This window comes from Pristiophorus japonicus, chromosome 13 (genome assembly GCF_044704955.1).
Source record: "Pristiophorus japonicus isolate sPriJap1 chromosome 13, sPriJap1.hap1, whole genome shotgun sequence".
Taxonomy (NCBI): Eukaryota; Metazoa; Chordata; class Chondrichthyes; family Pristiophoridae; genus Pristiophorus; species Pristiophorus japonicus.
In genome coordinates this window covers 109402261-109424659 of record NC_091989.1, presented here as the reverse complement: position 1 = coordinate 109424659, position 22399 = coordinate 109402261, and the positions used below count along the sequence as shown (strand labels likewise).

The window sequence follows — 22399 nt, the reverse complement described above, 5'->3', positions numbered from 1 at the left end:
CGATTTTCCCCAGTATTCATTTGGCCTCGTAGGGATTACATCGGGCCCGTCCTCCTCGTACATCAACCTGACTGCAGGCTTCCTGCACATACGCGCCAAGTGACCGCTGACATTGCAGTCAGGCGGGAGTTCGTTGCGTTGGTGAGGCCTATGAAGGCCCAGCGGCAGCGAGAGGCGGCGGCAATCTGAGGCGGGAGTTCATGGCGATGGTGAGGCCTATAAAGGCGTGCTGGTGCAGCTCCAGCCAGGAGAAAAAGCAAAAAAGAAGTAGAAAGAAATCAAAAGGTGACGTCACAGCCAAAGGGGTAAGTGATTGGCTGGTGATTAGTGAGTAGCTTTTCTTTTTCTTTTTTATATCAGTAAGTAACCTGTTAACATTGTCATCAAATTAAGTGTATCTAAGGGTTAAGTCATGGCAGGAGAGCTCGGACACGTGATATGCTCCTCCTGTACCATGTGGGAACTCAGACACTTCCGATGTCCCTGACGACTACGTGTGCGGGAAGTGTATCCGCCTCCAGCTCCTGACGGACCGCGTTGCGGAATTGGAGCTAAGGGTGGATTCACTCTGGACCATCCATGACGCTGAGAATGACGTGATTAGCACGTGTAGCGAGTTGGTCTTACCGCAGGTAAAGGGTCCACAGCCAGATAAGGAATGGAAGACCAACAGGAAGAACGGTGCAAGGAAGGTAGTGCAGGGATCCCCTGCGGTCATCCCCCTGCAAAACAGATACACCGCTTTGAGTACTGTTGGGGGGGGGGGATCACTCATCAGGTGAAGGCAGCAGCAGCCAAGTTCAAGGCACCGTGGCTGGCTCTGCTGCACAGGAGGGCAGGAAAAAGAGTGGGAGAGCGATAGTGATAGGGGATTCAATTGTAAGGGGAATAGATAGACTTTTCTGCGGCCACAACCGAGACTCCAGGATGGTATGTTGCCTCCCTGGTGCAAGGGTCAAGGATGTCTCAGAGCGGGTGCAGGACATTCTGAAAAGGGAGGGTGAACAGCCAGTTGTCATGGTGCAGATAGGTAAAAAACGGGATGAGGTCCTAAGAGACGAATTTAAGGAGCTAGGAGCTAAATTTAAAAAGTAGGACCTCAAAAGTAGTAATCTCGGGATTGCTACCAGTGCCACGTGCTAGTCAGAGTAGGAATCGCAGGATAGCTCGGATGAATATGTGGCTTGAGCAGTGGTGCAGCAGGGAGGGATTCAAATTCATGGGGCATTGGAACCGGTTCTGGGGGAGGTGGGACCAGTACAAACCGGACGCTCTCCATCTAGGCAGGACCGGAACCAATGTCCTAGGGGGAGTGTTTGCTAATACTGTTGGGGAGGAGTTAAACTAATATGGCAGGGGGATGGGAACCAACGCATGGAGACAGAAGCAAAAGACAAAGGAGATGAGTAAAAGGGGAAGGCAGAGAAACCCAAGGCAAAAAACAAAAAGGGCCACTTTACAGCAAAATTCTAAAGAGTCAAAGTGTATTAAAAAGGCAAGCCTGAAGGCTCTGTGCCATAATGCGAGGAATATTCGGAATAAGGTGGACAAATTAACTGTGCAGATAGCAGTTAACTGATACGATGTGGTTGCATCATGGAGACATGGCTCTAGGGTGACCAAGGCTGGGAACTCGACATCCAAGGGTATTCAACATTTAGAAAAGATAGACAAAAAGAAAAAGGAAAAGGAGGCGGGGCGGCGTTGCTGGTTAAAGAGGAAATTAATGCAATTGTAAGGAAAGACATTAGCTTGGATGATGTGGAATCGGTATGGGTGGAGCTACGGAATACCAAAGGGCAGAAAACGCAAGTGGGAGTTGTGTACAGATCTCCAAACAGTAGTAGTGATGTTGGGGAGGGCATCAAACAGGAAATTAGGGGTGCATGCAATAAAGGTGCAGCAGTTATCATGGGTAACTTTAATATGCATATAGATTGGGCTACTCAAACTGGAAACAATACGGTGGAGGAGGATTTCCTGGAGTGCATAAGGGATAGTTTTCTCGACCAATATGTCGAGGAACCAACTAGGGGGGAGGCCATCTTCGACTGGATGTTGTGTAATGAGAGAGGATTAATTAGCAATCTCGTTGTGCAAGGCTGCTTGGGGAAGAGTGACCATAATATGGTGGAATTCTACATTAGGATGGAGAAAGAAACAGTTAATTCAGAGATAATAGTCCAGAACTTAAAGAAGGGTAACTTTGAAGGTATGAGGCGTGAATTGTATAGGATAGATTGGCGAATGATACTTAAGGGGTTGACTGTGGATGGGCAATGGCAGACATTTAGAGACCGCATGGATGAACTACAAAAATTGTACATCCCTGTCTGGTGTAAAAATAAAAAAGGGAAGGTGGCTCAACTGTGGCTATCAAGGGAAATCAGGGATAGTATTAAAGCCAAGGAAGTGGCATACAAATTGGCCAGGAGTAGCAGCGAACCCGGAGACTGGAAGAAATTTAGAACTCAGCAGAGGAGGACAAAGGGTTTGATTAGGGCAGGGAAAATAGAGTACGAGAGGAAGCTTGCAGGGAACATTAAAATGGACTGCAAAAGCTTCTAGAGATATGTAAAGAGAAAAAGGTTAGTAAAGACAAATGTAGGTCCCCTGCAGTCAGAATCAGGGGAAGTCATAACAGGGAACAAAGAAATAGCAGACCAATTGAATAAGTACTTTGGTTCGGTATTCACTAAGGAGGACACAAACAACCTTCCGGATATAAAAGGGGTTAGAGGGTCTAGTAAGAAGGAGGAACTGAGGGAAGTCCTTATTAGTCAGAAAATTGTGTTGGGGAAATTAATGGAATTGAAGGCCGATAAATCCCCAGGGCTTGATGGTCTGTATTCCAGAGTACTTAAGAAGGTGGCCTTGGAAATAGCAGATGCATTGACAGTCATTTTCCAACATTCCATAGACTCTGGATCAGTTCCTATGGAGTGGAGGGTAGCCAATGTAACCCCACTTTTTAAAAAAGGAGGGAGAGAGAAAACAGGGAATTATAGACCGGTCAGCCTGACATCGGTAGTGGGTAAAATGATGGAATCAATTATTAAGGATGTCATAGCAGCGCATTTGGAAAGAGGTGACATGATAGGTCCAAGTCAGCATGAATTTGTGAAAGGAAAATCATGCTTGACAAATCTTCTGGAATTTGTTGAGGATGTTTCCAATAGAGTGGACAAGGGGGAACCAGTTGATGTGGTGTGTTTGGACTTTCAGAAGGCTTTCGACAAGGTCCCACACAAGAGATTAATGTGCAAAGTTAAAGCATATGGGATTGGGAGTAGTGTGCTGACATGGATTGAGAACTGGTTGTCAGACAGGAAGCAAAGAGTAGGAGTAAATGGGTACTTTCAGAATGGCAGGCAGTGACTAGTGGGGGACCGCAAGGTTCTGTGCTGGGGCCCCAGCTGTTTACATTGTTCATTAATGATTTAGACGAGGGGATTAAATGTAGTATCTCCAAATTTGCGGATGACTAAGTTGGGTGGCAGTGAGAGCTGTGAGGAGGATGCTATGAGGCTGCAGTGTGACTTGGATAGGTTAGGTAAGTGGGCAGATGCATGGCAGATGAAGTATAATGTGAGGTTATCCACTTTGTTGTAAAAACAGAGACAGACTATTATCTGAATGGTGACAGATTAGGAAAAGGGGAAGTGCAACGAGACCTGGGTGTCATGGTACATCAGTCATTGAAGGTTGGCATGCAGGTACAGCAGGCGGTTAAGAAAGCAAATGGCATGTTGGCCTTCATAGCGAGGGGATTTGAGTACAGGGGCAGGGAGGTGTTACTACAGTTGTACAGGGTCTTGGTGAGGCCACACCTGGAGTATTGTGTACAGTTTTGGTCTCCTAACTTGAGGAAGGACATTCTTGCTATTGAGGGAGTGCAGCGAAGGTTCACCAGACTGATTCCCGGGATGGTGGGACTGACATATCAAGAAAGACTGGATCAACTGGGCTTGTATTCACTGGAGTTCAGAAGAATGAGAAGGGATCTCATAGAAAGGTTTAAAATTCTGACTGGTTTAGACAGATTAGATGCAGGAAGAATGTTCCCAATGTTGGGAAAGTCCAGAAGCATGGGTCACAGTCTAAGGATAAGGGGTAAGCCATTTAGGACCGAAATGAGGAGAAACTTTTTCACCCAGAGAGTGGTGAACCTGTGGAATTCTCTACCACAGAAAGTTGTTGAGGCCAATTCACTAAATATATTCAAAAAGGAGTTAGATCCTTACTACTAGGGGGATGAAGGGGTATGGTGAGAAAGCAGGAATGGGGTACTGAAGTTGCATGTTCAGCCATGAACTCATTGAATGGCGGTGCAGGCTCGAATGGCCTACTCCTGCACCTATTTTCTATGTTTCGGCAGGTATATTGCTGATACCTGCAAGCTCTGGCTGGGTGTTTGCCTCCACACCTCCAGCGTGAGCTGGAGGCCCTGTTGTTGGAAACAAAAGGTCCATTACCAGTCGATCGTCTGACTGTCTATAACTGTCCTTAAGCGCACCAGTAACAGGTGTTGATGGCCCCATTACTGGCTGCATTGTCCATTGCGATGGCATGAATCGCTGTTCAGCTAGCCATTGTCGCTGTTGAATTCCCTCTTTGGCTTCGACTGCATGTCCGATTTGCCCTTGTCTGCCTAGAGAACTGTGTGCCGCGTTAACAATGTTGACTCCCTGGTCGTTTGTCACATTTGAGCCAAGATTTTTGTCATATATCATTCTGGTCTCTTCCTCCCCTGAGAGAAATGTCTGGGCTATCAGAGCCGTCGCTTCCAGGGTCAAGTCTTTGGTCTCAATCAGTTTCCTGAAAACTCTAGCATGCCTGATGCCCTCAATAAAAAAATGTCTCGCAGCACCTCCTCTCTGTATGCATCTGGAAACTTACATAGGCTCACCAGTCACCGGAGATCTACCACGAAGTCTGGAACGCTTTGCCCTTCTCGCCGCCGATGCCTGTAAAACCAGTGTCTTGCCATGTACATGCTGCTCGCCGGTTTAAGGTATTGCCCGATCAACTTACTGAGCTCTTTGAATGTCTTGTCCGCCGGCTTCTCTGGTGCTAGAAGGTCCTTCATCAGGGAGTACGTTCTGGATTCACAAACCGTCAGGAGATGAGCCCTGTGTTTGTCGGCCGAATCCTGTCCCAACCATTCCTTAGTGACAACTTTGCTGTAGCCTCTCAATAAAGTTGTCCCAATCATCACCAACACAGTACCTCTCCTGCGCTGCTAGTGGCCATGCTCGCGTGGTTTAAATCCCAGTTTCTCGTCGCTAATATGTCCTTACTATACTGTATAAATGCACACGAGGCCCATACTTGAGAGAAGGTCACTCAGACCAGTTATCTTTTATTACCAAGACCTCAAGTGATGAAGGTGGGTGGAGCTTCCCCTTTTATACCTCCCACAAGTTCGCCCCTTGTGGTCAATGTTCTCAAGTTGTACAACTTAGATCAGCTTATACATGGTTACAATGATCGTTGAATACATGACCAGTTCGTCCAAGATGAATGGATCAGACAGTTTACGATCTTGCTGCCACCATCAAGTTTGTCGAAAGTTGCCGCTTCACTTGGGGAAATTCTTTATTAAGTGGGATGCACTGCGTCCGCTCTGCTGGTTGTCATGTGTTTTATAAGGTCGGGTTTGTCCCGCCAAGTTGATGGAGCAGGGCCCATGGTTTCCTTGTGAGTGAAGTTACATATCCACAAGACTCCTCCACCTATCACGTCTCGCCAAGTTCAAGGACTTTGGTATTGTGGTGAATGTGGCTGGGTTCTTGTTCAGTGAATATTCCTGGTAGAGCGCCTCATTTTCTTCCATCCAACCCCGAAGTATACTGTGGTTTGTGGCGAGCTTTAATAATTCTATAAATCTGTTGACTGCATTGGTGGTTGGTGGAATCCACCTGATGGTGACAACTGACCTTTGGGAGGTTTCCCAGTCTGCTATTTTGAAGTTCCATTGTGGTTCCAGTGTTGATGTAATTAATGACAGAAATTTCGATGGCAACGTTGATGATTGAGGGCACGCATTGACTATTGGGGAAGTCGTTGAGAGTGGTTCTGGAGGCGATGATTGGGTTTCTTTTGCTGTCTTTAGAGATAACCTAGGTCTAGATTATATTCTCTCTGACACCTTGTCGAATGAAACATACCTCGATCTTTGGCGTCAAAAAGGAGGAATTTATTCTCTAGTGAAGCACACTGTACAATTGCTTCTCCATTATAGGTGACATCTGCATAGCCCCATATTGTATGATGGCTATTAAAGTTTACGAGAGATGGATGGATGGTGACCAAAAACTCTGACAATACTGGCATGCTCAAGTTCAGTGCGGTCTTCAATGCCTTGTTTGACATAGCACGCCAGGCTATATTTCGGATGGTTATTGAAAGTGATTAAATCAAAATCTGTGATAAGTCCTCTTGTGTTGAACTGGTGGATGTGTTCAATGTGAGTTTCTTGACGCACCAGGACATCAAGGCTGTGTTTCTTGAGTAACCTTTCGAGATATTTGCGTTTTGAATGAGAGTTGTCTTCAATGTTAAGTTGGCGTATCCAGTTAGTTGGGCCTACATGTAGTTTTCTTTGGTCCTGGAGAGGACCGTTTGATTTGCTTGGTTTGTTACCGTCACCCAGAAGTTGATTTAACAACCATTTCGGTGTCCTGAGACACGACATTAGTTGTGATCTAAGATCACGTAAAGAGCCACGAGGAGGCTGTCAGCATTCACCCCATCAATGTACCAGAAATAAAGTGAAGGAGGAGACCTCCGTAGAGCTGGAACAAAAAATGTTCCACATATCTCAAAATGGCAGGCATGGATAGGACCCATGCGGGTTCCCATAGCAACGTCTTTTTGTTCGGAAAAGTGAGAAGAGTCAAAGGAGAAGTTGTTCAGTGTAAGAACAAGTTCAGGCAGAGGAGGGTGATGGGGGCTAGTTGGGCCTCCTTTCAAGGAAGAAGTGGAGCTGTCCTGGTGGGGGATGGAGGTGTAAATAAAGGGACTGGGCATCCATAGTGAAAAGGAGACGGTTCGGGCCATGAAACTGGAAACTGTTAAGTGGCAGAGGGTGTTCGCGGATGTAGATGAGAAGAGACTGGACAGGGGAGAAAAAATCGTCGCAATAGGACAAAATCGGTTCCATGGGCAAGAATCGGCTTAAATGATGGGTGTACCAGGGCAGTCCTGTTTGTGGATCTAGGGAATGAGTTAGAAGCGGGCTGTGCGGTGTTGGGGACCTATAAGGTTGGAAGGTGTGGAGGTGGGGGTGGTTGGCTGGTGAGAAGATCTCCAGGGAAGATGTTGTCTGTGACGTTCTGGGAAATGATGACTTGATGTTCTGTGGAATTCTGTTCGCCAAACAACAGCGCTGCCCTTGGCAGCAGATTTAATGAACATGTCTGGATTGGAACTTGGAGACCAGAGTGATGCAGGTTCAGAGGGAGGGAGGGAGGAAGATTGTGCGGGGGATAAGACTCCTGGCCAAATAAGGGAGGCGAAGGCAACGTTGGAGCTCTGCATTGTTCCAAACTCAAAGTTCATTTGAGATGGGAGTGTAAGGGGGATGAAGCTGAGGCCTTTGCTGAAGACTTATTGTTCGAGGTCAGAGAGGGGAAGGGCTAGTGAAAACATGGCAACGGATGAGATTGGAAGGAGGGATGGGGTTAGAGGAAAGAGATGGGGAAGAAGGATGCAGAGGGGCATTGGGGCAGAGTTATTGAAGCTTGACGCCTGAAAGAAAGAAAAGACATTTATTTGTTAAAGCGGTCCAGGACAGCTCTGAGATATTAAGTTGGTGCTGCTGAGGGGATGTCTGGAGCTTTCATGTGGAGACGCATGGCGTGGTATGGATCTTGGGAAGCGGCGGGAGCAGTGGTTTGTGGATTACCGAATATCATGGAGATATCTGTAACCGTGGGTGGATCCGAAACATGGAGTGTAATAGAAGTTGGAATCCACGTGCAATAAGTCGGAGCTCCGCAGACAGTTGCTGAGGAAAGACATGTGGCTGTGAAAGTGAGTTTTAGTAGATACCTGATCAAACACGAGCAGTTTTAATATACTTTTCCCTTCTCTTCTCCTAAGAGCACTTGTGTGACCTTTCTTCATGTGTAAGGCAGGAGAGAGCATGTTCACAAGCTATCCAACCGTGTGGGTATTCGTCAAGTCCAACTTCATCCTCCATAGCAACCCGACCAGATTCTGCGACACTGGAGCTTTCGTTTCTTTACCTGTCTCATTACCTCTTGCTTCACCTGATCACAGTCCAATGGAGGTGAACAGGATAAAATGGGCAAACTGAAATTCTGTCCGAGCAGAGCAAAACTTCTTCAGGGTAAGCATTCTGGAGGAGAAATGACAGTGAATTAAATACTGGAAATCTGAACTAAAAACACAAAATGCTGGAAATACTCAGCAGGTCAGGCAGCATCTGTGAAGAGAAAAACAGTTAACTTTTCAGGTTGATGACCTTTCGTATGAACTGACCGTGTTGGAGAAGTAATAGGTTTTAAGTAAGTACAGAGGCAGGGAAAAGGGGAAGAAAGAACAGCAGGGAAGATCTGTGATCAGGTAGAAGGCAGGAGTGATTCATTACGAGGGATGATGGTGTGATCAAAAGCGAGTGGTAATGGGACAAGTAAAGAAAGAAAAGCTCCCGTGTAACAGAATCTGGTCCGGTTGCTATGGAGGATGGAGTTGGACTTGACTGTAATAACCACACGGTTGGATAGCTTGTGAACATGCTCTCTCCTGCCTTACACATGAAGGCCACGTGTTCTCGGGAAGAGAAGGAGGAAAAAGTATAACATTAAAACGTGTGAATGAAATCCAGGTTCTGGTTAGCTGTCTACGCTGTTGATCTCTCCAATTGAAAGCACTTCTGCGTACTTTGCTACTAAACAGACAGAGTAAACAAACCACCTGATTAGGAAATTTGGCAGCTGTGTACTAATCAAATTCCTTTGTCATTGGATTTGCACAGTACTGGCAGTCACCACAGGCTTTGGCAAGAAGGGACATTCTGTACCTGCATGTACACGTATATGAAGACATGGCTGTACGCAGATAAACGCTCGACATGTCAGGGAAGAAATTAGCTCACCACAATCAATACTGTGGTTTATTTACCAGACTATTGCAGATCCCTCCTGGGTCGCTGCATTGTGTCACTAGTACCCTGTACCAGGCATGCCTAACATTTGGAGCTGGGGCTGAACGTGTCAAAACCTGTAATTGTGCTTCATTTAATTACATAGGAATGAGAGTTTCCCCGTTTGCAGAAATAGGAGTACCCCCACATCCCGTACCCTTCCTTCTTGCTTCTCTCCCTCTTTTCAATGTTTCCCTCCCTCCTATCCCATGCTATGGAACAGTCTGCTGTTTAGGGTTACACTGCTACTGCCTTTATTATAAAACAGCTTGAATTATTCTACGGTCATGTAACCACTTTCATGATGTACATGATTTTAAAAGGCATGTGTGCTTTTGATTTGAAACCCAGACAGGAACACTGAGCTCGGACAGAGATTCCTCTTGGCAAGTGAAATGAATTTGAACTGTGCCTATTTAGTTGCCCTATCAGAACAAGCATGCACGGATACAAATACATTTCCTGAAATTGCTATCCATTGAGGGCAGTGATTGTAGTTGGAGAGCAGAGTGTCTTTCAAAGCTTGCTCCTTCACATTAGATATGCCTGAATGTGTCGTATTATTGGCTTTGCTGGCACTGCTTAAGTGCTGATTTTACAAAGGGTCTGCATCCCTTGGCACTGAGCCAGCTCGTGGCTGACGAAGCATTTTGTCAACAGCAGTAACCGTGTAGCCTGGTAAGGAAGAACTAGATTGTATTGTCTACTGTTTGCTTGAACTCACTTCTAGCACACTCATCTGAGTCAGTTGTGGATTCAAGTCCCACTATGGACATCCCATAATCTTGATTGCCATTTTAGTGTAGTACTGAGGCAGTACTGCATTGCTGGAAATACTATTTTTCAGGTGAAACATTAAACTGAATCCTCTTCTGTCTGACAACTGAGTGGCTTGCTAGGCCATTTCAGAAGGCAGTTAAGTCAACCACATTGCTGTGGGTCTGGTGTCACACATAGGCCAGACCAGGTAAAGCCACCAGATTTCCTTCCCTAAAGAACAATGAACTAGATGGATTTTTGTGACAATCCAGTCGTTTCATGGATACCATTACTGACGCTAGCTTTTAATTTCAGATTTAATTAATTGAATTTTTAAATTCCCCAGCTGCTGTGATGGAATTTCAGCGCATGTCGCCTCTGGATTACTAGCCCAGTAACATAACCACTATGCTACCAACCCTTGCCCCTTTTCCTGAATCGTGTGGTGCCAACCGTTATCCAGTTTGTTCCCTTTGTAACTTGAATGGCCAAGGTTGTAAATTGGGAGCTGAGATGGGAATCATAAATTACTCCATAAATATTGACGTGGGTTGTTTTGTATCCTACGGCTGGCAGTTTTGAAAGTGTTGTCGTGGAAACCTTGCCCCAGCTTTATACTTGGCAAAGGGTATTGGTTAGCTCTAGGAACACTTAACTCATGTCAGCCCTGCGTTCTTGGTTCTCGTGATATAGGAATGAGTACAATACCCAAGAGCTCTTTGTTCCTTGACTCATCTGCTCATAACTCGGTCAGGGAAAGAATATTCAGTTGCGAGTAATTCTGAAGCACATTTTCTAGGACCCCAGATCTTTCGATACTTTAGGTCTCTGATTCCCACCACCCACACCAATTATGCTGTATTATTTCCTCCTCCTTTAATTCTCCCAGCATCCCCACTCCTTTCTTTCTCCTCTCTCTTGCCCCCCCCCCCCCCCCCCCCAGTGTACAATATTCTCATTTCAGTTGGCTTGGCTGAAGGGTGGGGACGAGGGGAAAAATCTGTTCAAATACTAACCTTGACCACTCTTGAATTTACAGCAGCCAGTTACAAGACTCCTGAGGGCAAATTATTTACCCGTTCTCCTCTCTTTCCCTCCCCCCCCTCTTTCCCCCCCCCCCCCCCTTGCAGTTGTGCACAGTACAATAGGAAGGTAGGGAGGAGACAAAGTAGTACCAGCAGTGAGGGCTTTTGCTCTTTCAAAATCTAATACAACACTTGGGGTACAATGGCAAAACTGATCTTTTTATCTTTTTCTCCCATAGGTCATTGAAGTTTATGACTTGAGTAAAGTTAAATTGAAATACTGGTGAGTATTTTTTTTAGCTGTTTCCCTTTGTACACCTCGTGATAACCAATCGTGCTGGAACCCTAGGTCAGTGGCCTCCCTCGGGAGGCCTGGTCATGGGATGCTGAGTGTGCAGGAGGGTGTAATGTTTGACTGTCCTCTTGGCAAAACAATTGGGGGAAGTCTGGCTCTGACTCATTTTTCTTTCATCGCTGTGATCTGGCTGTAGTGGTGTTCCCAAGGCTTTGGAAAAACATAGTGGGCATTGCCCACTTATTTTCTTGTAGTCTGATCGCAAGACTGAGCATGCTATGTTCCCACTGAGCTTTTGTTTAAAAAGTGAGAATGCAAGAAGTTATGGTAGTTGTATTGTGTGCTTTCTCTGGTAACTGAAACTCTTCCCAGATATTTTGCTCTCGGGTAAACTTTTATGGTGGGACAGTATTATATAGATCGAAAAGGGAAAGTAAGTTTCACATTTGGACTGAGTTGAAATCTACTACAAGTGAGCACAGTCCCAGCAGATTGGAAAACTGCAAATGTAATGCCCTTATTTAAAAAATGAGACAGACAAAAAGCAGGAAACTATAGACCAGTTAGCCTAACATCTGTTGTTGGGAAGATGTCAGAGTCCATTATTAAAGAAGCAGTAGCAGGACATTTGGAAAAGCAAAATTCAGTCAGGTAGAGTCAGCATGGATTTATGAAGGGGAAGTCATGTTTGACTAATTTGCTGGAATTCTTTGAGGATGTAACGAGCAGGGTGGATAAAGGGGAACCAGTGGATGTGGTGTATTTGGACTTCCAGAATGCATTTGACAAGGTGCCACATAAAAGGTTACTGCACAAGATAAAAGTTCATGGGGTTGGGGGTAATATATTAGCATGGATAGAGGATTGGCTAACTAACAGAAAACAGAGTGTCGGGATCAATGGCTCATTCTCGGTTTGGCAGCCAGTAATTAGTGGGGTGCAGGAGGGATCGGTACTGGGACCCCAACTATTTGCAGTCTATATTAACACTCGGTCCCTTCTTCCAAGTCGTAACGTAGCCAAGTTTGCTGATGATACAAAGATGGGAGGAAAAGCAATGTGAGGAGGGGACACAAAATCTGCAAAAGGACATAGGCAGACTATAAGTGAGTGGGCAAAAATTTGGCAGATGGAGTATAATGTTGGAAAGTGTGAGGTCATGCACTTTGGCAGAAAAAAATCAAAGAGCAAGTTATTATTTAAATGGAGAAAGATTGCAAAGTGCTGCAGTACAGTGGGTCCTGGGGGTACTTGTGCATGAAACACAAAAGGTTAGTATGCAGGTACAGCAAGTGATCAGGAAGGCCAATGGAATCTTGGCCTTAATTGCAATGGGAGTGGAGTATAAAAGCAGGGAAGTCTTGCTACAGTTGTACAGGGTATTGGTGAGGCCACACCTGGAATACAGGTGTCCACCATGAAAGAGTCTTGGGATTCCATCCTAAACTCAGTTTATTTTTTTCAATTTAAATAATCAGAAATGACTTTCATTGCTGTAGTTTCTTTCAGAAACCCAATACCCTTCCAACTTTGATTCTTTTTTATAACATACACTGTGATATATTGGTACTTAAGACATTTGAAACGGCAGTGGAAGCACTCCATTAATTATGAACCTATAAAGTAGCTGAGGTCCTGTGGTAATCCCTGGAATACACAAACAACATAGTGTGGTTCCCTGATCTGTTATGTTCTGACTTAGGACTCCATAAACACTTTTTTTCCCCCAATCTTCATTGGGCATGCACTGAAATACTTTACCTATAACAGTGGTGTTCAAGTGCTCAGTTATGACCTTTCTCTCTGACTTTCCATCTGCTAAGTTGGGAGACACTGTAGCCTCCACTTGATGCTTTCATGCCCAAAGCAGCTGAGCTTTGTATCTTAGCTGAGCTTAGAGTAGGACTTGGACGTGTGTTCTGGTCTGGCACTGACCTGCCCCATGTCCCCTAGCTTTCTAAATTCTGAATGTAGATTTTTTTTAAATAGCTATCATATACCGGAGGACTGGATTTCTGAAGCCCTTGGTAAACTATATAGAGAGAGATTGCCCATTAACAGAAAATGGCACACCATAGCATTGGCTCAAAGGATCCAATTTCACCAAATACTATTAATCTGACTGGTTACAATTTATAATTGAAGATTCTGATGTTGTATTGATCACATTTCTTAGATTGAATATCTCTGATATTTTACACTCCTGTTGCCTAATTTGCCGTGCGGCAGCTGAGGCCAAGAGGGAAAGCAAGTGGTGTTCTCTCGGGCTTCGGTGAATGCTGGTCTGAAGTGGCCACCAAGTAATCTGTGAAGGGAGCCCAGTGGTGACTTTTGCTCCAATCTCTCTCGTATCCCACATCAATGCAGCCGAGAACAAGAACGCCATGAAGTGCGTATTTGAATAGTTTGCATTTCTGGCAATATAGCCATGTTGGTGAAGCAATTGTATCTGCCTTTTCTGGCACTGACCTCACTGCACTTAATTATCAACCTACCACAAACAATAATTGTTTTCTTGACCATTTTACCGGCGTTTGTTGCAGTTTCTCAAAGTATAATCCAACAAAGCCACCTTTCTTCTACCCTGGTAATTAGAGCACTTGCACACTTCTATAGGTAAAGTATTTCAGTGCATGCCCAATGAAGATTGGGGGAAGCGTTTATGGAGTCTTAAGCCAGGACATAACGGATCAGGTAACCACACTGGGTTGTTTGTGTATTCCAGGGATTACTGCAGAACCTCATAGCGATTTTATGGGATCATGATTAATGGAGCTCTTCCCCTGCCGTTTCAAATGTATCTCTGTGTACGTTGTAAAATGTATCAAAGTTCAACGGGTATTTGGTTTCTGAAAGAAGCTACAGCAATGAATTAGTCATTTCTGATTTATTTAATCGGAAAAAAGGCTCAAGATGGAATCCTAAGTCTCTGTGTTTTTCAAACTGTTAAACTTCAGACATTGAATGAACATCCAGTAAAGTCAGCCCACAAATGCAAGTAGTTTGTTAACATAAATGTTTAAATCCCCCTGATTGCACAGTGCTCAATGAAAATTGAGGAAAGAATTTATGGAGTGCAAACTGGGTGGTAACTAATCAGGACCACACAGGGTTGTTTGTGTTTATGTTTAGGGATTCTTGATGACGGGACCTCCTATCGTTGTCTCTCTGATTCAAGCTTCGCGCTTCTCTCCTACATTTATCCATTGCGTACCTAAGCCAGGCAGACCAGGGAGCTCCTTGATTGGTATTGGCTAATCTCCACCAAAGCTCTCCATTCATGATTGCTGTCATTGATCTAATTGCCTTTGGATTTGGATGTGGAGGGGAATTGATTCCTGCTCCAAATCATTATCGAGAAGCTGGATGTGCTGGACAGGTATGATGCCCCTACAGACGAATAGCCTATAGCACATCTTGTCCAGGCTTTCACACAAATACAGAGCCCTTGGGTGAAGTACTGAAGGGCAACCAGTGTCTGTGGAGGGGGAAAGGTGGATATTAAACTCCATTATGTATATATAGAGCAGAGGCACTGGGAGGATACAAGGGTTTGAGTGCCTGTGCTATGCATTCTGACTGAACACTAAGAACAGTCTGTTCATCGCAATGAGAAAGGGTGGTGAGCAGTGGTTATTGTGGCCAGTTGGGGTGGGTGTGGGAGGAATGCCTCTGACTGAGGGAGGAGTGCTAAAGAATGCCATCTCCTTACACCCTTTCCTGCAAGCTGTACAGAAATCAAGTGGATCTGCCTCTGCCTGCGATTGCCAGCTGTAACGCACCAATTATAAAACCTTTAAGGCCCGAGGTTGATTTGGAGGGGAGAGAAACGGTGAAGTGCAGTCTGCTCCCCTCCCCCCCCCCCCCCCTCTCCCTTGTTGGCTAAGTCTCCAATCTCTGTACTAAACTGTTGTAATGGGTCTTTCTGATCTTTTGTGTTGCAGTGGTGTGCACTTCAACTCTCAGGCTATAGCTCCAACCATAGAGCAGATTGACCAGTCATTTGGAGCAACTCACCCCGGAGGTAAGTGCTGTGTGTGTATACAGGAAATCAGATAGAGGTGCTAAAGATTGTAGGCTTCTGTAGAGGTAAATGGGGAAAAGCTAATTGAACTGGTCAGCGAGTTGGTAACTTGAAGGCATAAATTTAAGATCATCGCAAAAATAATGAAGGGAGAATATGTTTCGGAGCGTTAATAGCACATGGGGTGCCCTACCAGCAATAGTGATGAAAGCAGAATGCACAATAGCTTTTAAAAGGAAGTGGATAACATTTTGGAAAAGAAAAGCTTCAAATGGACTGGAGCAAGGGCAGGAGATGGGGACTAAATGGGGATGGCCCTTTGAGAGTTGGCACAGGCACTGTGGGTTGAATGACCTGTGAGTGCTGTAAAAATCTTTGATTCTAGAATTGCAGCCCCCAATTTTCCAACTGTTTTCACCACATTAGCACTTTGGTGGGTGTTATGAGAAGGAAATGCAGGGGCAGGAGCTGTGTATCTGAGATTGGTGAAGCCATTTACATTTTATTATAATGACTGGTCTGTCTTGCCTTCCACGTCATTCGTGATTGCACTGTCACAGGTTAGGTGTTATGCTCACTCATATGAACAGGGTGTTGAAGGTAAGTGGGGAAACTTCTAATGCAAATCAGTTGGCAAGCGAGAAAGTCGTAAGCTATTTTTGTTCACTGCTGTTTTGTCACTGCCACTTTACTACAGGCATTGGTCATAAAGTTTACCCTTTATTGTGTAGGCGCAGAGCTTTTAGCTAATAGATTTCGGGAACCGCTCATTGCTTGCCAAGGTTCCCTTTAAACAGTGGATGGTCCCTCTGATCTGTTGGAGAAAATGAGGATGAGCAGAAATGATTGGATGCCAGGAAGTGAGGTAACATTGCACCCAATGTTACCGGAATAGTCGCTCAATGTTAATGAATACAGTAACCATGTGGATGGCACACATTGCCAGAACGATGGGCCGATTTGTCTAACGAGCATTGCAGTTGTGCTGATGTTGATACAATGATAAAATCAACAAAGATGCCTGTCTTGGTAACAGCTACAGGTTCTCAGTAGTTGGGTTTCCTGATTACTAATGCCTGTAGGCCAGCGAGGGAGAGTACTTGTGAGAGAGAAACTAACGTGAGCAGGTAGAGTGCCAGTTGACTGGGATAAATGAGCTTTGATGGTATATGCAAGACGAGGCTTACAATCTGCACAGTCATGAGGTGAAGTACATCAGTTTAATTTGTTTCTCCCCCTTTCCCTCAACACAGTGTACAATGCAGTTGAGCAACTTTTTCATCTCAACTTCCGAGGGCTTTCCTTTTCCTTTCAACTGGACTCCTGGAAAGAAGCTCCCAAATTTGAGGTGAGGAGACCAGCTCCAAAGGGTCTTGGACTTGGGAGAGTAATAACTCTGCTCACACTTGAGCTGAAGTTGTCCATTGTTCTCCGATGCATACCAATGATTTTTCTGCTTAAATCCTCCAGCCCCCCCGCCCCCTTTTCCAGGCTCCATTGATGGCTTAGCTGGTAAATGCAGTGTGGAACTGAGCCATACAGTCCAAGGAAATCTGAATTTGATCACTGGTCTGTGTTAAATATCCACAATGGGGCTGACCAGATTGTGAAAATTCCCTAGACCAGGGTAGAGAGAGAATTGGCCAGGTTTTCCACTTCCAATTGCTGTCTAGTGATTCTTGCTGTGAACATCAGTTAAGGATTGGATCAAGCTGCTCTTACGGTCAACTAGCCAGCCATCACTCATTGTCTGGAAAAATGGCCATTTGGGAGAGATACCAGCCAACCAGTGTGAGGGGCAAAGGAAGAAAATGGGAGAAAATTCTTATAGCTCAGCACATTAGGCAGAGCTCAATGATGCAACCCTTATAAGGACCATTTTCCTCTATCCCTCTTCCCTCTACTTGCGCATGTCAGGCTTAAGTGTCCTGGGTCCCCATCTGTGTTTTGACGTTCAGGTCATTTTAATAGTCCTAAAATTCTCCTAGTGCAGGATAGCCCTTTGGCAGGGCCTGGAAGCGTGGGAGAAAAGTCAACAACTGCTGCAGACCTGAAGCCAGAAGAGTTCCAGCCCCATTAGTCTGCCTGCTTTCTCTCTCTTTCCCCCCCCCCCCCCCACCCCCCCCCAAAAAAAAGGTACTCTGCTTTTTGGTCCCTTGTGCTTGCTGCCTGTCGCTCTTGGATTTGAGGGGGCTGGACAGAAGCAGTGAACCTCTGGTGAGTGGTGACGAAGGAAAGTGATGTTGCTTCCATCTCATTCCCATACAGTTTCAATGCTTGCACTAATTCTGGCTACGTGTGCCAGTCCTGCACACCGCCCCCCCCCCCCCCCACCTCTTTGGGGAGCTTCTGGAAGTACCTGGGTAATGCAAAAAATGGTGAACATCTGGTATCATGGGTATGTGCCCCTTTTACCTCTGCTTTTCACCCAGGAAATGTTTCCTACACAGCAGAGGATGATCAGTCCTATAAAGTGAATGTAAAGCGGGTGAGACGTGAGTATAGAAAGGGAATGGAAGGTGTAGATATGTCCTGAGGGTGTGAGGGAGGCGAGAGTGCAGATTGAGGGGCAGTGAGGGAGGTATGGGTGAGGGGGTGCAGATTGAGCGGTAATGAGGGAGGAGAGTGCAAATTGAGGGGCAGTGAGGCAGATTGAACGGTGAGTGTGACCTGCTGTGCATCGGGTGATGCGAAGGGAGGGAGGCAATCCTTGATAGAAGTTGATGACTGAGTCAAGGATCTGGATTGGGGTAATGGAGACGATATGGACAGTGGGTATGATGAGGGAGGTATGGATTGGGAGTGAAGAGGGAGTTGTGATGAGGGAGGTATAGGTTCATTACTTGACTGATGGGATCTGGACTTCCTTTTCCTTTTTATACTATTTGCTCTTGCTGATTACTATAAAAAATTTAAAGGTTTGACCAATTTGTGTTTTCACAGCCCAAATTTGCCCATGGCCTGGCCTCCCTGCAGATTCCTCATGGTGCTACTGTGAAACGCATGTACATATACACTGCAAACAGTCTACAGGACACAAAGTAAGGAGTCTGTCAAAGGAATAGGTATCCATGTGATTTGCCTGATTGAGCAGTTCTGGCTGGACCATACACAACACCCTCACCTCTGACAATAAGTGTGAGAAGCTCAAGATTGAGAGCATCGATCAGCTGCCTCTACCACTTCCCTTCCTTCCCCTAGCCCACCAGGCCAAACTTCCTCTAAGGGAGCCCCCTGCCCTAGTCCTGTCCTCACATCTTTCTCCAGCTTCTCTCTGGTCTCCCCTCATGACCTTTCCGAGCTCATCCTGTCCATGAGACCCACTTCCTGTTCCCTTGACCCTATTCCCACCAAACTGCTGATCACCCAACTTCCTTTTTTGGCTCCCATGTTAGCTGACATTGTTAACGGTTCTCTCTCCTCAGGTTCTGTTCCCCTCTCAAATCTGCAGTCATCACTCCTCTCCTCAAAAAAAAACAACCCTTAACCCCCTCCGCCCTTGCAAACTACCGCCCCATCTCCAACCTCCCTTTCCTCTCTAAAGTCCTTGAACGCGTTGCCACCTCCCAAATCCATGTCCATCCTTCTCGCAACTCCATGTTTGAATCTATCCAATCCGGTTTCCGCACCTCCCACAGTACTGAAACAGCTCTCATCAAAGTCACTAATGGCACCTTTTGTGACTGACAAAAGCAAACTATATCTCCTCGTCCTTCTTGACTTGTCTGCAGCCTTTGACATGGTTGACCACTCTATCCTTCTCCAATGCCCCTCCACCACCGTCCAGCTGGGTGGGACTGCACGTGTCTGGTTCCATTCTTATCTATCTAATCGTAGCCAGAGAATCACCTGCAAGGACTACTCCTCTTCTCTTACCCCCCCCCGCATCGTTACCTCTGGTGGCCCCCAAGGATCTATTCTTGGCCCCGGTCCTATTTCTCAGTTACAGGTTGCCCGTTGGCGACATCATCTGAAAACACAGCATCAGTTTCCACACGTACGCTGATGAAACCCAGCTCTACCTCACTACCATTTCTCTCAACCCTTCCACGGTCTCTAAATTGTCAGACTGCTTGTCTGACATCCAGTTCTGGATGAGCAGAAATTTTTTCCAATTGAATATTGGGAAGACCGAAGCCATTGCTTTCGGTCCCCGCCACAAACTGTTCCCTCGCCACTGACTCCATCCCTCTCCCCAACTTCCAGGCTGACCAGATTGTTTGTAACCTTGGTGCCATATTTGACCCAGAAACCCCATTTCTGCAGCACAACTAAGACCACCTATTTCGACCTCCATAACATCGCCCATCTCCACCCTTGCCTCAGCTCATCCGCTGCTGAAGCCCTCATCCATTTGTTACCTTTAGACTTGACTATTCCAACGCACTTCTGGCTAGCCTTCCACATTCTACCCTACGTAAGCTAGAGGTGATCCAAAACTCAGCTGCCTGTGTCCGAACTCGCACCAAGTCCTGCTCACCCATCACCCCTGTGCTCGCTCACCTACATTGGCTTCTGGTTAAATAGCACCTCGATTTCAAAATTCTTATCCTTATTTCAAATTCCTCCATGACCTCGCCCTATCCTATCTCTGTAATCTCCTCCAGCCCCACAACCCCCTTAGATGTCTGTGCTCATCTAATTCTGCCCTCTTGAGCATACCTGACCATAATTGTTCAACCATTGGTGGCTGTGCCTTCTGTTGCCTAGGCCCCAAGCTCTGGAGCTCCCTGCCTAAACCTCTCTGTCTCTCTAGCTCTTTCCTCCAGGACGCTCCTTTAAAACATACCTCTTTGACCAAGCTTTTGCTCCCCTGTGCTAATTTCTACTTAATGTCAATTTTAAAATCTCATAATACTCCTGTGAAGTGCCTTAGGATGTTTCACTACCTTAAAGGCGCTATATAAATACAAGTTGTTGATATAGGTTGCCTTATCCACCATCTGCTCATTGGAACGAGGTTTACTAAAGAGTTTCATAATTGTCAAAAGTCTATTTTGTCCAATAACTTACTGGAGCGGAATATTCAAGTGAACTGAGCACTGATGAATGTCAGCTTGTAGCAATTTACCACTTTAAAAGAAATCCTTAAATCTGCACATTTGGTACTTGCTAGGTCTGGCTTGCTGTTGAAGCCTGGATTGTATTTGCCAGCAGGTGCACCTTTAATGGGCAGTGCCTTTGTGGTGTGTTTTATGACGGCCCCACAGCCTCCAGATAGTAATTAAAACCAGGCTTGTTTTGCTGTGTATGTGGCTGAGACTTGTCCTGTAAAATATCAAAAGCTAATTAAAGACATGCGGCACAATGAAGTATGCTCACTATAGTTGCCGTATATTCACTACAACCAGTTACCCAGACAACAATAGTCAGTAAAAACACAAAATGCTGGAATTACACTGCACGTCTATGAGCATTTGAAAAGAGTAATTTATTTTAGTGAAGTTTCCTGAATTGCTTGTGTAGTAAGTACATCAATCTGGCTTTTCTAGAGCTCCCATGATGCCACTGAGTTGTTTCTATGGTAACTTGTCTGCAGAGATTGTTGAAGTATTGAGAGATGCAGTGGGACCCCTGGGCCTCTGGCTGCGACTACTGACAGCAGGTAAAACTAAAATCATTTTGCCCTTTTTTGGTATGGATGGAAGAGGAAATCTGATGACTTTGTGAAGGCCCCAAAGTAATGTTGCATTCGTTCTGTTTCATGCATAATGATTGGAACTAACTCCCAGTTACACTTCATAGGTAGAGAGGCTACAGCTCTTCACCTGATGTGCGTGGCTGTATGGAAGAAAGCTGGATTGGAAATTTGCATCATTGCAGTACAAAGTGGGAGCTGCACAGGATGATCGAGTGGGAACAGTGGGATGGCGGAACTGACATATGGGGAGAGACTGGATCAACTGGGCCTTTATACACGAGTTTAGAAGGATGAGTGGGGATCTCATAGAAACTTAGAAGATTCTGACGGGACGGGACAGGTTAGATGCAGGAAGAATGTTCCTGATGATGGGGAAGTCTAGAACCAGGGGACACAGCCTTAGGATAAGGGGTAGGCCATTTAGGACTGAGATAAGGAGAACCTTCTTCACTGAGTTGTTAACCTGTGGAATTCCCTACCGCAGAGAGTTGTTGATGCCAGTTCATTGGATATATTCAAGAGGGAGTTAGATATGGCCCTTACGGCTAAAGGGATCAAGGGGTATGGAGAGAAAGCAGGAAAGGGGTACCGAGGGAATGATCAGCCATGATCTTATTGAATGGTGGTGCAGGCTTGAATGGCCTACTCTTGCACCTATTTTCTATGTTCTCTACTGGTTATCTGCATAGGCTGAGGCAAATCTAACATGACCTGAACAGATGGGGTCAGCCTGATCAGTGTGTATGCTGCATGCTTTTTCTTCTGGAAAATACTACCAACAGTATGTGACCTCGCATGATTTTGGTGTCAGCTTGGCTCAATTGGCAGCACTATTGCTTCTCGGTTAAGCCCCGCTCCCGAACTTGAGTATTTGGTCCAGGCTGATGCTCCAGTGCAGCACTGAGGGAATGCTGTATCGTCAGAGGTGCCGTTCTTTGAATGAGGCCTTAAACTGAGACTCCCATCTGCCTGTTGTGATTGAGGGGTCTTGCGGGACCCACTAGCACTATTCAAAGAGTGGGGAGTTCTCCTCGGCCAACTTTCTTAAAGCACCACCAATACTATTTATTTTTAGAAAGGAAAAAACAAACTGATCACTCATCTTGTGCTGTTTGTGGCATCTTGTTGTGTAAAACAGCTGCTGTGTTTACTTATTTAAGCATTGCTGTACTTCATCATTCAGTAGCTGAACTTTGGGATGTTTAAGATATTTTATAAATGCATCTTTCTGGTCTGTATGGGTCAAGTATATTTGCACTGTTTGTCACCCGGCTTGATACTTTATTCTCTCCACAGGACCACCCCCTACCTGCACAGTGATCTTTTTCCCATCATTGTATGTTTGAGTAAAATGTTTGTACCAAGAAGGCCATTTGTAAGATTGTGAAGTGAGAGCTTACAAAAAATGGTTCTAGTCTCCATCAACATACGCTATTTACAGATTGACCCCTGTGGCTTTGTGAATCTTGTATTTAAATCCCTT

The 22399-nt window shown here is 45.5% G+C and overlaps 1 protein-coding gene across 1 annotated transcript in view; it reads left to right on the top strand.

Moving 5' to 3' along the window:
* phaf1 (phagosome assembly factor 1) overlaps positions 1 to 22399 on the top strand; it is an 84935-nt gene that overhangs the window by 30337 nt on the left and 32199 nt on the right. Inside the window, exons 4-8 of the mRNA XM_070897855.1 lie at positions 11196 to 11239; positions 15196 to 15275; positions 16529 to 16623; positions 18219 to 18316; positions 20768 to 20880. Of these exons, the coding sequence (XP_070753956.1) occupies positions 11196 to 11239; positions 15196 to 15275; positions 16529 to 16623; positions 18219 to 18316; positions 20768 to 20880 (430 nt within the window). The remainder of the gene's footprint in view (positions 1 to 11195; positions 11240 to 15195; positions 15276 to 16528; positions 16624 to 18218; positions 18317 to 20767; positions 20881 to 22399) is intronic.